This window comes from Chionomys nivalis, chromosome 21, assembly GCF_950005125.1.
Source record: "Chionomys nivalis chromosome 21, mChiNiv1.1, whole genome shotgun sequence".
NCBI lineage: Eukaryota > Metazoa > Chordata > Mammalia > Rodentia > Cricetidae > Chionomys > Chionomys nivalis.
In genome coordinates this window covers 21,434,159-21,450,020 of record NC_080106.1, presented here as the reverse complement: position 1 = coordinate 21,450,020, position 15,862 = coordinate 21,434,159, and the positions used below count along the sequence as shown (strand labels likewise).

The 15,862-nt window shown below is 40.4% G+C and overlaps 1 protein-coding gene and 1 non-coding gene across 3 annotated transcripts in view; both read right to left on the bottom strand.

The window, feature by feature from the left end:
- Nucleotides 1-6,721: 6,721 nt before the first annotated feature.
- Cbfb (core-binding factor subunit beta) overlaps nt 6,722-15,862 on the bottom strand; it is a 48,946-nt gene continuing 39,805 nt past the window's right edge. For both annotated transcript variants that reach the window (XM_057754398.1, XM_057754397.1), the window contains exon 6: nt 6,722-8,888. In XM_057754398.1, the coding sequence (XP_057610381.1) occupies nt 8,866-8,888 (23 nt within the window). In that variant the 3' untranslated portion in view covers nt 6,722-8,865. The remainder of the gene's footprint in view (nt 8,889-15,862) is intronic.
- Nucleotides 9,232-9,337, bottom strand: LOC130864216 (U6 spliceosomal RNA). Its single transcript, XR_009055915.1, has one exon. It is a non-coding gene; the product is annotated as a U6 spliceosomal RNA (small nuclear RNA).

Genomic DNA, 15,862 nt, shown 5'->3' with positions numbered 1-15,862 from the left:
ACACAAGAATAAAGCCGTCTGCCGTCTACACTCCTGTCCCATTAATGTGCATTAGGACCAAAAGGCACGGGAAGGACCCAGTCCCAGAGGCTCACACCCTGCGTGCGCCTCCACAATCAACTCGCTTGTCACAGTACCGACGCTGACTGCAACTAACTTTTAGCTATGCAGAAATGGACTCTCTCTAGGACCTAGTTGTCTCTGAGCAGTTTCACAGTTGAGAATGTGCGGGTGTGTGGGTTAGGGCTAGGGCGAGAAGATTGAGAAGGGTGAAGGGTTCCAAGCTAGGTCAGCCTGGGGCGTGCATTCTAAGGCTGCCTCGCGCGCGCAGCTCCGCCTGGGGTCAGCTTTGCTGCTTCACGTCTTGCCCAGACCCTTAAGCCTTCTGTGCGTGTTTCCCGTGAGTGAAAGAGGAGCTCCTCCAATCGCGTTTAGCTTTAACTTTCGGCCTGCCTGCTCCAGAGCCCAGATTGCGAGGACCCCCAAAAGACCACCTAGGAAACTGAATCCCATATGAAAAAAGCAAAGAACCTTTATTCAGACTGGAGCTTGGACTCTGTCTGACCGACACAGCGGTAGAGGAGAGAGCTGTCATAGTAGAAGTTGGGGGTGAGACTTTCAGGGTTCGGGGCCCTGATTGACATTTGTCTAGGGATATCTTGGCAACAGGGGAATAGGCGAGTCCTGGGCTTAGGGGCATCTGGTGGTCTTATCATCTAATGCTTGGAATGTCAGGTACTTACTTCCCTTTAGATGCTGGCCCTCCCTGAGTGGTGTCAGTTTATGGCTTTCCTTGGAATCCGGTGTTGCCTGCCAGTAAACTCAAATTCAGACCTACTTTGTAGCTGGTTTTTATTAAGTGTCATGGGAGCAGTGTGGCCAAGCCTTTCTGGGCCCCACAGGACACTCTAAAATTAAAAGGCAGCTGAAGCCTCTTTTGATGACAAGGCTTCACACCCTCAGCCTTTATAGAGGAATAAATGGGACTCAGGGAGGATAAAGAGTTATCCAAGGTTCCTTGATCCTAGGCAGCTGAGCTCAATTTTCATTATTGTGCCCCAAGGACAGACTAAACACTCAAACTGGTTACACGGCATATAGGGGGTGTTTCATCAAAATTTGAAGTCATTGCTATGGGCCTCAGACAAAACAAAAATAGTAGGATGTCTTTGAGTAGCATGTCACATGCCAAAACAACAACTGGGTCACTGGGGTGTCCAGGGGGGTAAGTGACTGAGTAACCGCTGATGCTTAGTTGTGTTTGGAGGCTGGATGTGGAGGTTTGTGCCTGCCAGAAATCCCAGCAGTTGGGCGGTGGGGAAGTTCAAGGTTGTGCTGCGCAACAAAAGAGTTCAAGGCCAGCTAGAGGGGGAAAAAAAGGCAGCAAAAAGTCTTTTCCACCCCCACCTAAACTGAACTCTAATCCAAACCAGACTGGGAATGGTTCAACTAACAACAAACAAAAAACAGCTTGTTTTATTTATTGTGAGGGGGGAAGGGTATGAACGACTTGAACTGAGATGGTCTTGGGAGAGGCAAGACAGATACAAAGTCCCAAGACAAAGATACAAAGTCCCATGACAAAGATACAAAGTCCCATGACAAAGATACAAAGTCCCAAGACAAAGATACAAAGTCCCATGCCTCTAAATACAAAGCAAAAATGATTTTTAGTGAAAATGATTTTTAAAGTTCGAATAAACCACAAAACCAGGAAGACTACTGAAGCAACTTCCAGGAAATCTCAGTTGGGATAGTGTGTGGTGATTTTTGTGAACAAAGGATGTTATCTTTGCTTATTTAAATGTGACCCACTCAAGTTCGGTCGTAAATAAAAGAAACTTTGAATAGGAGAAAAGCTCTTGGCAGAAGGAGAAGCAGTGAATTCCAGGCCAGCCTGGTCTACACAGTGAGTTTCAGGAAATCTAAGGTTACCTTTGTGGCTTTGGAGCCTGTCCTGGAACTAGGTCTTGTAGACCATGCTGGACTCGAACTCACAGAGATCTGCCTGCTTCTGCCTCCGGAGTGCTAAGATTAAAGGCGTGCGCCACCATCGCCCAGTTTAGGAATCAAACTCCTATCATTATCCCTCCAGGCCTCAAAAGGGCTTTTTAGCCGGGCGGTGGTGGCGCACGCCTTTAATCCCAGCACTCGGGAGGCAGAGGCAGGCGGATCTGTGAGTTCGAGGCCAGCCTGGTCTACAAGAGCTAGTTCCAGAACAGGAACCAAAAGCTACAGAGAAACCCTGTCTCAAAAATCAAAAAAAAAAAAAAAAAAAAAAAAAAAAAAAAAGGAGGGAGGACAGATGGAGAGGATGGAGAGGAAGAGGCAGGAAGATAGATGGGAAGTGGGCAAAGCTTGTCTCTTAAAGGGACCTTTGCACCTGCGTAAAGTCATGGACCTGCTTGCCATGCGCAGAGGGATGACTATGCCAGTTCCCAAGGGGCATCTGGATACTGACACAATTACTTCTTTTTTCCCTGTTTTTTTTCGAGATAGGGTTTCTCTGTGTCACTTTGGCTGTCCTAGAACTCAAACTGTAGACCAGGCTGGCCTTGAATTCAGACATCTGCCTGACTCTACCTCCAAAGAGCAGGGATTAAAGACGTGCACCACCGAGGTCTGGCCCTTTTTTTATCTTGTAGTGTTCGTGATCCAATCCAGAGCCTTGTGTGTGCTAGACAAGTGTTATAATACAGTTACACTCCCAGTTCAAAACATTTCATAATTGAGAGCGGCATGTGGTAGTTCTCAGAGCTAGCCACGAACATCCTGATTCTTCTAGGGAAGTTAGGACTGCGATCCCCTCACTTAGGAAGGTGAGAGGCGCTGTTATGGCAAGGGCTAGAAGGTCACAGAACTCCATTTTGGTACCACAGTAACTGTAAGGGGGAATTTAAGAAAAACAATCCCTGGAAGAAAACAACTCAAGGATGAGGGGCTCTTGGAAAGGTTGCCTGACCTCCCTATTTTTGCCAATTCAATTATTTTGTCTTTTGCGACTATCTGCTTGCAGTTGTGGGAAAGGAATCTTGGGGACTTTCCAGCCAGGATGTGGTTTTCTTGCTTAAATATGGACTCCAGGAATGGTTCATGGCTGCACTTGAGTTCTGAATACCCAGGTGTAGTCACCAGTAGGCCGGACTAAATCTCCACTCTGGTTTCACTCTTCCCATTCCAGACCCCGCCCCTCAGAAAGCCCACCAAGGGTCAGCTCCTCCCCCAGAGCTGACGACTAGAGGGTATTTAAGACCTGATCATTGGACTGCCCACGTGCTCTCTCTCTCTCTCCTGCCTTCCTGAGAGTCAGTCTGCTTTGCTGTTTATTAAATCTGGATTTATTAATTCGGCTTGATTTGATTTATTGCATCAGCGGAGGAACCCAATAAGTGTGCTGAGTGGTCTTCTCTGGTAGGAGCCCAGATTAGCTTGGTCCATAAGAACAGAAGACACATGTTCGCTGCAGGCATTTCCAAATCCCTTTTTAGAATACCACCTCCTAGGGGCTGGAGAGATGGCTCAGTGGTTAAGAGCACTGCCTGCTCTTCCAAAGGTCCTGAGTTTGATTCCTGGCAACCACATGGTGGCTCATAACCATCTATAATGAGATCTGGCGCTCTCTTCTGGCCTTCAGACGTACACACAGACAGAACATTGTATACATAATAAATAAATAAATATTTTTTTTTAAAAAAAAATACCACCTCTTTCTTGTTCAGTATTAATGGCTGACAGTGTTCAATTCTGCTATATAAGGCCAGGCATACCACTGATATTTAGCTCAAAAATTTCAAGCTGTTACCTTTTTAAAAACTAGATCTTAAGCACTGAGCCATTTCCCCAGCCCCATTTTTGGTATGTTTTAAGATTAACACAATGGACCATTTTTAACAAAAAATGGGCACGAATTTTAATTTCAGTTCCGGCACTTTCCCCCTTAGCTCCGAGTGGTCTTCATACCCACCAGGCTACCCTATGACTAAGGAGCACACATTTCTGTTTCTGGCCTTGACCTTTTCAGTCAACCAAGCAAATTTCTCAAGCACTCATCCTACAAATCTCCCAATTGCTTGGTGACTTCTGTCTTCTCCTAGCAGGAGTCCAAATGTCTTCCATGTAGTTGACACAAACAGACAAGCTTGTATCTCTCACCCTGACCTCTGCAGCCCCTTTAAAATCCATACTGTAGGCGTTACCTGATGTTCTTTCAAACTTGCTAAGCTACTAACTAGCTGGCGACCTATCCTCTCAGTCTTCTCTAGCCGACTGCCAGCTTCCAGTTCAGATGTCTCCCTGGGGTAGGCTATTTTGACTATCCAGTACAGATGTACTCAACTGCCAACACTTCCTATATAATTTAGAAGCTGCTACAGCTTTAAGGATAGACTAAGTTCCTCGAGAGCAGAGATGATGCCTATTTAGGGCACTCAATTTATATTATTTTCTCTAAGTTATACTAAATGACTAATAGTTTTGTTTTTTTTTTAAGTTTTCTTTGCTGGACACACGCCTTTAATCCTAGCACTCAAGAGGCAGAGGCAGGCAGATCGGTGATTTCAGGCCAGCCTGGTCTACTGGCCTCCAGAGCTAGTGCCAGGACAGGCCCCAAAGCTAAACAGAGAAACATTGTCTTGAAAGAAATATAAAAATAAAAAGTTGCCGGGCGGTGGTGGCGCACGCCTTTAATCCCAGCACTAGGGAGGCAGAGGCAGGCGGATCTCTGTGAGTTCGAGGCCAGCCTGGTCTACAAGAGCTAGTTCCAGGACAGGAACCAAAAAGCTACGGAGAAACCCTGTCTCAAAAATAAAAAAAAAAAAAGTTTATTTTATGTGTATAAACTATTTTGCTTGCATATATATATGTGCATGCCTGCTGTCCATGGAGTTCAGAAAAGGATGCTGTATCCTGCAACTGGACCTAGGGATGGTTGTTGAGACATCATGTAGATCCTGGGAACCAAACCATGGCCTCCTGCAAGGACAACAGGACTTTTAACCGTTGAGCTATCTTCCCAGCTGATATACTTTGTTTTATTTTTAAAACGCAATACTATAGCTTCAATAATTTTCATTAAAATTTCCATTTTATAATTCATTACCCATTTATAATCTTGATATTGATGACAGCAATATAGGCAATTTAAAAATTTCCTAATAGTGGGCTGAAGAGATGTCGCAGCCGTTAAAGCCTAGGCTCAAAACCAAAATATACAATTTCCCAGTAGCTATGTTAGGTCCACCCCCCACCCCCCCAAACACACAAGGCAGTGGCTTGCCCTACACTCTGCTTCTGGGTAAACAAAGGTCTGAACTCTGGGTTTGCTTATCAGAAACCTCTCTTGATCCTGTCCGGAAGTCGATTCTCAACAGCTCAAAGACACCCCCCCCACCCCCCCCATCCCCCGTTGACATAATACAACCTGCTTGCTTTCCCCCATTTTGCTTTTCGGTTCCTCCATCCCCGAGAGATAGCTTGGCAGTTTGATCGCCAATAAACCTTCCTTTCTACCATGGGGAATAGTCTGGCTCAGTCCACTGTGCCCTTGCTCACGGTCAGCATTTAAAATTGTTTTATACGCCTCCTCCTCAATAGGGCCTCATTATGAATCCCAGGCTGGCCTTGAATTCATAATCCTCTTGCTTCAGTCTTCCTTAATAGTGCCAACCCAGTGTTTATGGTGTTTTTGTCATTTGTAGGAAATCTGGTAGTGAGTAAGCAAATTCATAAATCTGTTCATTACAGATCAAACTTATGAAATGCTTCAAGTAAAAAGCTTAATTTTCAGGTTTAGATAAATGCCAGGACCTGTTCTAGGAATGTTAGATTTAATACACACCTACTATGATTATTTCTAAACTATCCTGAAAGATGGTACTAAAATTTGGTATATGTTTATTTTGTCCAGAGGTCACTGTTTTATATACCTCATGCTTTGGAGCCTGTCCTGGAACTAGTTCTTGTAGACCAGGTTGGCCTCGAACTCACAGAGATCCGCCTGCCTCGGCCTCCCAAATGCTGGGATTAAAGGTGTGCGCCACCACCGCTCAGCTGTGTACTGGTGTTTTTTCTACATGTATGTCTATGTGGCACATTGGTGCCTACTGTCTAAGGATGCCACATGAGGGTATTAGATACCTGGAACTGGAGTTACAGAGAGCTGTCATGTAGTTGCTGGGAATTGAACCTAATCCCCTGGAAGAGTAGCCAGTACCCTTAACCATGGAACCAATTTTCTAGCCCCCCAATTTAAAAAAAAGAAATAAATTGTTTTTTATCTTAAATAATAGTTTGTGCATGTACTTCCTCATGTACATGTATACTATGTTCACAGATGCCAGAAAAGGGCACTGGACCCCTGGTACTGAGACAATTGTGAGCTGACTACTCTGGGTGCTAGGACTCATCAAACTCTTGGTCCCTACAAAGCAGCAATGGCTCTTAACCTCTAATTCATCTCTCCAGCCCAGGTCTTGAACTCTGTGGTAGCCAAGAATGACATTAAACTTCTGACCCTCCTGCTCCCACTAACCACATTATACACTGGGAAATTACTGTGCATTGTGATCTAAATAAAGGCTGGTCTCTTTGGAACTAGAAGATGTGACCACTAGATGGCACTGTTGCTGCTTTCCTTAAAAAAAAAAAAAAAGTAAAAAGGGTCAAAGTAGTAGGACAGAAAAGATCACATTTTATCAATAAAGAGCCAAGACTTTGTTTTCATTTTCACTACACAGAATTTTAATGTGAAACTAAATTAAACATACAAATATACAGTAAAGCTAATGGCAAAAGCAACCTGGTAGTTTAAGGCAAGTTTTAATGGAGATGAATTTAGAAAGGATGATGCAATGATGTAATTTTAAATATAGATTATGAAAAAATATGAAATTGCATCAATAACTTAAAGTAGTTTTAAAAGTCTGCACTATGGAAAAAAGGGGTTTATGATCTTAATGCCAGCATTAAGACAGAAGCAGTGCAGAGCTAATAAAAAAACATTCACTATTTACAGAGAGATGGCAACAACAAAATTTAATACCATGTGATCTGATTTACTGGTGGACTGAAAGCTCTTGGCTAAAAGCAGAGAAAATGTACCACCAACATGTTGTTTTAAAAAATAAAATTAACTGCAGAGGTCAAAACGAAGGAGCTCTGTGATTAAAGTAACCTTAAAACACCCCTGTAAGGATCACTTTAAAAAGGTAATTCCCCAGAGGAATTAGGGCACTGAGAGTGTAAACATGTGAGCTGTACAACACCAAATACCAACCAAATTCATTCATAGTACTTAGTTATACAAAGCCAGCATGATCTTTTGTAACACATTATTGTTTATAGTGATTCAAACACAATCCTTACCATGCACGACTTCAAATATATAACAAATATTTTTATTTTGAGATACAGGTATTTGTTGATGAATTATATATATACAATGAAAGACACACCTTCACAATCAAGTATCTTTATATGCTTTTTAAATGCAATGACCTTATTCAGACTTTTCTGAATTGACCATGTCAGTTTTTAAAATTCTCTAAAATAATGCCATTTTATGATAAAATACATTTTTGCAAAAATTCAGAAATGTAGTAACATTTAATGAATATGACCAAGAAAAGTATCTGTAAGCATGTGCCAAATGACTTAGCACTTTTTTCCAGTTTTATATTTAAAAAATTGCAATTTGACACTAAGCCTATTTTAAAAATATTGTCACACTGATTCATCTCGATGCACTATTAATAGTCCTTTTGCAAAATACCATCATATATAACTGTGAATGTTTCACCCAGAATTAATGGAAGAAAATGTATCTCCTGCACAGATGAACATTTTCTAAGACTAATCTTCATCACCCAATATTGTTTCTACAAAAGCATGCAATACAAAATACACATGAAAGCAGCTATCTTAAACATGATGTTAATACAATTTACCTTTGTACTGATTCATCACTGCCTCCAGTTTAATATGCTGTTACATAGAATAAGTTCCAGTATCCCTTTTCTGATTGACTTAAAAATAAAATCCCTGAATAAAACAGAAGCCAGCCTGTGACTTCTTTGGGCATTTCTGTAGAACATTATCACCTATGGAGAACACCTCTACCCAAACTCATGATTATAGAAGAGAACTTGAAACAGATCTGAGACAAATAAAAATGAACACTAATTTAAAATTTTTATGTTTAAAAGGGCAAAAAAAAAAGATGAGTACTAGTATTTAAAAGGATACTGTGACTTTCACAACTGTAAACGTTTGTTTTAGGAGGCGGTGGCAGACAGCTCTATGCTGCTAGGTGTTTAGCTTGTAAGAAAATGCAAACACATCTTATTTGTAAAATGGTGTAGAATATAAAAAAACAAAGTAATATGGAGAAAACAAACACAAAGAATGCTTATCTAGAAGGAAGGCTGTATAACCAACTCATCTGAAAGTATAAAATAATTTTAAGCAACTGCTGAAGAAAACCCTGATACAAATTTCAATTTCTTATCTTGTTCTTAAATGACATGAACTTTTAAATTAAAATGGAGAAAGAAGATACTTTCAACCCAACCAAAATAATGCCAACAAGATAAGCTTGCATAGAAAAAAATTTCAAATTATTACTGGCTACATGTTTTAAAAACCAGAAATACAGATATTATAGTGCAAAACCATGGCAGCTGACGATGTCTTTTACTGCCTCAGGTCACGAAATTGACTGCAGTACCTCCAGTTATCACAGTTTCTGGTCGCACAATGTGTTACTGATACCAAGTAGAAGCAGTGTGTATGTAGGGATGGGCGGCACGGGTGCTGTGCTAGTCTTAACGAAGCTTGAGATCGTCACCACCACCTAAGTTGGAACCAGGACTAGGGTCTTGTTGTCTTCTTGCCTGCAATGACAAAATTGTAATATGAAGTTAAGAATGTGGTTTGAAAACTCAAATGATGCCTATGTAAGATATTAAGACACAGTGTTATATAAGAAATGATCATCCAATTAAAACTATATATGATATTTCATAATAATAAATCATTTTATATTCAAAAGGATATTATAAGTATATACTACATATAAAAGAAAAAACCCTATGGTTTATTTTTAGAACCAGAGGCTTTACTACACTAAGAAGCCGATCATATAGCTGACATTTAATAAACAACAATTATACGCTAGGTACTATCTTTTTATATGATACGGACGCTTCACAATTATACGCCAGGTACTATCTTTTTATATGATACGGACGCTTCACAATTTGCGTGTCTTCTTTGTGCAGGGGCCATGCTGATCTTCTCCATATTGTTCCAGTTTTAGTAGACGTGCTTCTGAAGCGAGCACGCTAGGGACTATTTGAAGTACTCTTAATGAAGGAACTAAATTATTTCCAACAACCTACATAGATTTCATTATTTTCCCCATTCTATAAAGAAATCGGTTTGCCAGGCGTGTGGCGCACGCCTTTAATCCCAGTACTCCAAAGAGGCAGAGGCATCTCTGTGAGTTCAGGTCCAGCCTGGTCTAGAGTGCTCCTGGACAGTCAGGGCTGTTATACAGAGAAACCCTGTCTCAAAAAACCAAAAGGAAAGAAACTGAGTAACAGAAATATTAATATAATAATTAATAATAATATAATTAATATAATAGTATCATCTACTAACTGAAAAATAAAACAATGATTTTAATCTCTGCTAAATGAATTTTAACTACAAATCTCAAGAAATGAAATTTATAATATTAAGTTCTATGAATAAAATTAAAAACAATGCACTTAGTTAGGCAGTGCTGGCACACACCTTTAATCTAAGCACTCAGGAGGCAGAGGCAGCGGCAGGCAGATCTCTGTGAGTTTGAGGTTAGCACGGTCTACAGAGAAAGTTAGGACACTAGGGCTACACAGAGAAACCCTATCACCAAAAAAGAAATGAAAAACTGCACATATTCCACATTTAATTATCTTTATAACAGTACTTAACAATTAAGAAACAATAATTATAAACACTGAGCATTTCAAGGTTCATTGAATAATAAACACCCTATTTAAATTACCTATGACAAATTACTTAATAGAAAACATGTATCAAATAAAATATCATGTATGATACTCTCTGGCAATATAAAATATATATAATATAGTGGCCCTTTTGTCCATGTACAACTTTAAAAGTAAATATTTAGTTTTCATTATATTTAATATTGTATATGTGTGGTGCTTATGGAAGACAGAAGAGGGACTCAGATCCCTCAGATCTGTAACTCAGATAGTTATAGATGGTGTGAGCTGTCTGACATGGGTATTACGACCTGAACACAATTATCTGGAGGAGTAGTAAGCACTGAGTACTAACTACACTCAGGTAGTCAGGCTTGGCAGAAAATACCTTTAATCAGAGACATCTCACTAATACCCCTCCCCATTCAACATTTTCTTTTAGCATCTTGCACAAATTTAAATTTTTTTTTTTTTTTTTTTTTTGGTTTTTCGAGACAGGGTTTCTCTGTGGTTTTGGAGCCTGTCCTGGAACTAGCTCTTGTAGACCAGGCTGGTCTTGAACTCACAGAGATCTGCCTGCCTCTGCCTCCCAAGTGCTGGGATTAAAGGCGTGCGCCACCACTGCCCGGCTTTAATATATTTTTAAAATGTTTTCAGTCCTTCCAAATGTTGGCTAAGTACTAACATGTATTTGTAACCAGAACCTGGTTCCTCCAATCTAAGTTTTCCAGTGTTAGATAATGGCAACTCCATTTTGCTAGTGGTTTAGGAAGAAAGCCTTGGGTTACCCTTAACATCTTTTCCCCATAGGCAGAACAAATTCTGATGGGTTATCTTAAAAGGTGTCCTTAACTAGACCATTTCTACTACACCTCTATTGCCTTCTATTTAGACAAAGCCATTGTGTTTCACTTTCACGTTCTTCTTAGCCAATTCTATCATATGCCAGCAGCTGAGACCAACTGTAGACACCTCTGTGATTTATTTAGCCTAATTTTCTGGAATTGTGTACTAAAGCATCAATTTTCTACCATCTATGTCATTTTTTAAATAACAAATTTAACAAAAAAAACACATTTAACTGGATATCACACTTAGGCTGAGCATAATGACACACAGAACTAGATTCTGGCACCTGGAAGGCTGAAGCAGGAAGAACAAGTGTGAGGTCAATCACCTGAGCAAAAGCGATCTTATTTCAGTTATTAGAGAAAGAACATTCCAGATCTCCCAAATCATGTCTCAAGTCTCATTTATATTGTAAGGCCAAATTTTATTCTTTTCAGTGCAAGGCATCAAAGTCAAGGCCCTGCACATACTAAGAATACAGTCTACAAATGAGCCACAATCAGCCCTGAGGTAGGTTTATAACTAGCCCAAAGGTCCAGCGCTGTGTTATCAATGGAGAACATTCTGTTATCTGTACAACGGCTGGTGTAAGGGCACCTGAGAAGCCAGGCAGGAAGATCTTATGAGTCTGGGCTACTCAGCAAGTTCCAGGCCAGCCAGGAGACAACAGTGCCCAAAAAAACAAAATCAAAAAAGAAAATCAACCCAAAAGTCAAATAATCACAACAAAAAAGACAGTTTGCCTTATTCATCTCTAAACAAAATAAAACTCAGCAGCAACCCTTCTCCAGTAGGTGGATGTAAGCCATTTTGCAGCAGACTTCTCACAACTCAGGTTGCATACCCTTTTCCGTTAGAATATTCAAGGTAATGTTACGCTGTACAAGCTGCTGAGATTAAAAAGCTATGGATGCCCATGCACCAGAAATGCAATTTATGTTCCACAATCAATGCTAAGTGTGCTGTAAAGACAAGTCAATTCTGCAGTAGCAGAGACTGATATAGGAATCTAGTTTCAGTCAATGAAGGTCAGAAAGGGGCTGAGCAATGAAGAAATCCTAAGGAAAAATCAATCGAATTATATATTTATAAATCACTAACCTACCAATACAGTACTTTTGTGAACAGTCTAGTCTTTCGATTTGATAAGCTTTTTTCTTTTTCTTTGGAGACAGGGTTTCTCTATATAGCCCTGGCCGTCCCGGAACTCAGGGATCCGCCTGCCTCTGCCTCCCAAGTGCTGGGATTAAATGAGTGCAGCACTACCATTTGGTGTATTTTCAAATTTTATTAACGACAATTATTTCAATGGATGACAGTCACCAGCAACTGGATTTAATGTACTGATCCAGGCTCTGTTGGAATAGCTGAAAGACACCTGTCTAAAGCATCGTGTTTTGATAGAAAGCATGGAGAACAAGAGTAAAGAAAAGTAACTTGTTTTGCTTGTGCTGTGAGTTTCTATTTACCTGTGAGAAAGGGACTAAGGAAGATGTGATAAAGCCCTGTACAGGAGGGAAGGGTGAAACAGAGAACAGTGAGAGCTCTGGGAGATGGAAGGAAGATGGACAGGCTGTCTGGCGGAGACACACAGAAACAGACTTAGCTTCTGTGACTAGCTTCTACACATAGGACTTTCTTTGAGAAGTCTGTCTCTCCGTCCCTCCGTCGTCCCACCCTCCTCTCTAACAGGGTCTCACTATGTAGACTTGGCTGGCCCCAAACTCATAGAGAACTCACCTGCCTCTCAAGTGAATCTTGGCCGTTTCTAATGTAGGTTGGCTGTTTTAGAGGAAACTCTTCTATGGGTAGTAAACTATACTAGACAATAGCAAAGAAATCCTCGCTGAACTCACCCTAAGCATCAAGTCCACAGTTTGTTTTTAAATTAATCTAGACATTTTGTTATAGCCTTCTTACTCCCATTCCTCCTAGACTTTTTTAGTACAACATCACTCAGAAATAGAGCAAATCTAGTTTCTAGGAGGTCACTGCAAGATGAAAGCAAAAGAGCAACGAAGTAGTCACTACTTAGGACGTGGGGAAATAGCCAAGAGCAGGCTTGACTACTATTTTTTCATTAACCAGTAAACAAAGGTAGAAAACTCTTCATAGAAAGATGTTTTAAACATTGAAAATTCAGCTGCAATTGACTGAGTATGTTCTCTATATAAATAATATCTGTCTCATACTCACTTTATATTTGATACTTGGCTAAAACTATATAAGAGATTTGGCTTAATTTTTATTATACTGATGATAAACCTGAAACCAAGGATTAGTGATGGCTAGACACTCACAGGGCAAGTAAGTCTAGAAAAAATTAAATTATAGTATCTCCAGCCACGGCTAGTTCTTCCTGTTGCTAACGTTCACAGCTACAAAGCAGAAATTTTAAGTCCCAACTTGATACATTTTCCCCTAACTCATTAAAAATGCAAAAACTAGCCTGGCAGTGGTGGTGTAAGCATCCCTGCACTCAGGAGGCAGAGGTGGGTGGATCTCTGGGAGTTCAAGGCCAGCCTGGTCTACAACAGCTAGTTCCAGGACAGCTAGGGCCATTACACAGAGAAACCCTGTCTCAAAAAAAAAAAAAAAAAAAAAAAAAAGAACCCACATAAAGCTTTTGCTTGTTTTATTTCCAAATGGTTTTCTTTTTTATATATATATTTATTTATTTACTTATTATGTATACAATATTCTGTCTGTCTGTATGCCTGCAGGCCAGAAGAGGGCACCAGACCTCATTACAGATGGTTGTGAGCCACCATGTGGTTGCTGGGAATTGAACTCAGGACCTTTGGAAGAGCAGGCAATGCTCTTAACCACTGAGCCATCTCTCCAGCCCTCCAAATGGTTTTCAATCAAAATTTTCCTGGTTTGCTAAGAATTAAACTTTAAAAGTTAGAATATCCAATAATTATTAATTCATTCCATGACATTAAAATAACTTTTGTTAATAATTTATAATCTAACCAGATGAAAGCATTTTCTAGTCAATGCTGGAGAAAAATCTGTTGTAGTTCCTTGTAGCCAAATTATGTGCTAACAGTGTTCTATTAGCTTAGGTCAAGAGGACAATCGAACTAAAGGTAGTCTCTAGTAAAAGACAATATATCAACTGCTACTAGACAAAGGAGGCATTTTTCTAATTCATCAATGACCAAAAACACTTCCCAGGCACTGTACAAGCCTGGGAAACTGCTACCTCTGTAGTCAGCAGAACCAGGCAAAGTTCTTTTTTGGCTGTTTGGGAACCGACTATCACCACCACACTGAAAAGCCAAAATCTGAAACACTTTGGCAACATATCTTTGGTGTTTCAGTTTAAAATTAGAGTGAGCCCATTTAACTGGCATTCCAGACACATTGTGAGCCAAATACTAGATTCCATTAGCCTCCATTCAAAGTACCAGATATCAAGGATCAAGCAGAACAAGCGACTTAAACTGTCAGTGAAACAGCAACTAGAGACAGAACTAGCATTTAAGCCAAGTAGTAGTTTTTAAACTGTAGTTGGTTTGAATGAGAATGGGTCCCACAGGGTATTGTCTGAATTCTTGGTCTCCAGTTGATAAATGGGATGATAGGAGGTGTGTCCTTGCTGGAGGAAGTTTGTCACAGGGGATATAGGCTTTAAGGTTTCCAAAGATTCCTGACATTTTGAGTAGCCTCTCTGCTTCCTACTTTCTGACCAAGATGTGAGCTCTCAGCTGTTCCTACAGCTATGCCTTTGTTCTACCATGGGCTCTAACCCTTTGAAACCATAAGGCCAACTAAGTTCCTTCTTTTGTAAACTGCTTGAGCATGCGTGTCACAACTATAGAAAAGTATGCTTATTCTACACTCCAAAGGTCCTCAAGTAATCCACATCTTCCGAGCTCCCTGAAAACACTCTAGGAGCCCCAGAAGACGACCAATAATCCCGACTCTTGCTTTGACTGGAGCAACCTTTTCTCTATTTTAGATATTGGAACATAATCCAAAATTTCAAATGAAAAACATTTTTACTGTTTTAAAAGTAGCCTGTTTACCACAAGGTGTGGTGGCATATGTCTATAATGCCAGTTGGCATTTGGGAGGCTAAGGCAGGAGGACCAACTTGGACAACATAGTGTTACTCCCAACTCAGTAAAACAAAACAAAGAGCCGGGCGATGGTGGCGCACGCCTTTAATCCCAGCACTCGGGAGGCAGAGGCAGGCGGATCTCTGTGAGTTCGAGACCAGCCTGGTCTACAGAGCTAGTTCCAGGATAGGCTCCAAAGCCACAGGGAAACCCTGTCTCGAAAAACCAAAAAAAAAAAAAAAAAAAAAAAAAAAAACCAAAACAAAACAAAGAAAATCTATATGCCAGTAATACAGACAACAAGTTAAAGAATCTTCAGTTTTTATTATTCTGTTTTAAAAGAGCAACTTTTTTATTTTTTAAAAAAGAGATATATTTTATGTTTTGTCTGTGTGTCTGCACACACACATGCATATTGGTTTCTCTGGAGGCCAGAAGGTAGTGTCAAATACCCTGCAGCTGAAGTTACAGATGGCCGTGAGCCCTCTGACCCCCACAATGAAACTCCAGTCCTCTGGAAGAGCAGTAAACTTTGTTAACTGCTGCATCTCCCCAGGCTCCTAAAATCAAATTTTCTTTCTTTCCTAAATAAGGAACAGACACATGGGATACTGGACTCATAAAGTACTAAGGATATATAGTCAAAGTTAAGCCCTCCATTTAGAAAAAAATTTTATTTTAATTTATGTATATCAGACTGGAGAGATGGCTCAGCACTGGCTGTTCTTCTAGAGGTCCTGAGTTCAATTCCCAGCAACCACATGGTGGCTCACAACCATCTATAATGAGGTCTGGTGCCCTCTTCTGGCCTACAGGCATACACACAAACAGAATCTTGTATACATTATATATGTGTGTGTGTGTGTGTATCTGTGTGTGTCTTTGAGTGAGTTTGTGGACATTAGTGCAGGTTCCCAGGAAGGTCAGATGCATCAGAGACCAATGGCTCTGGAGTTA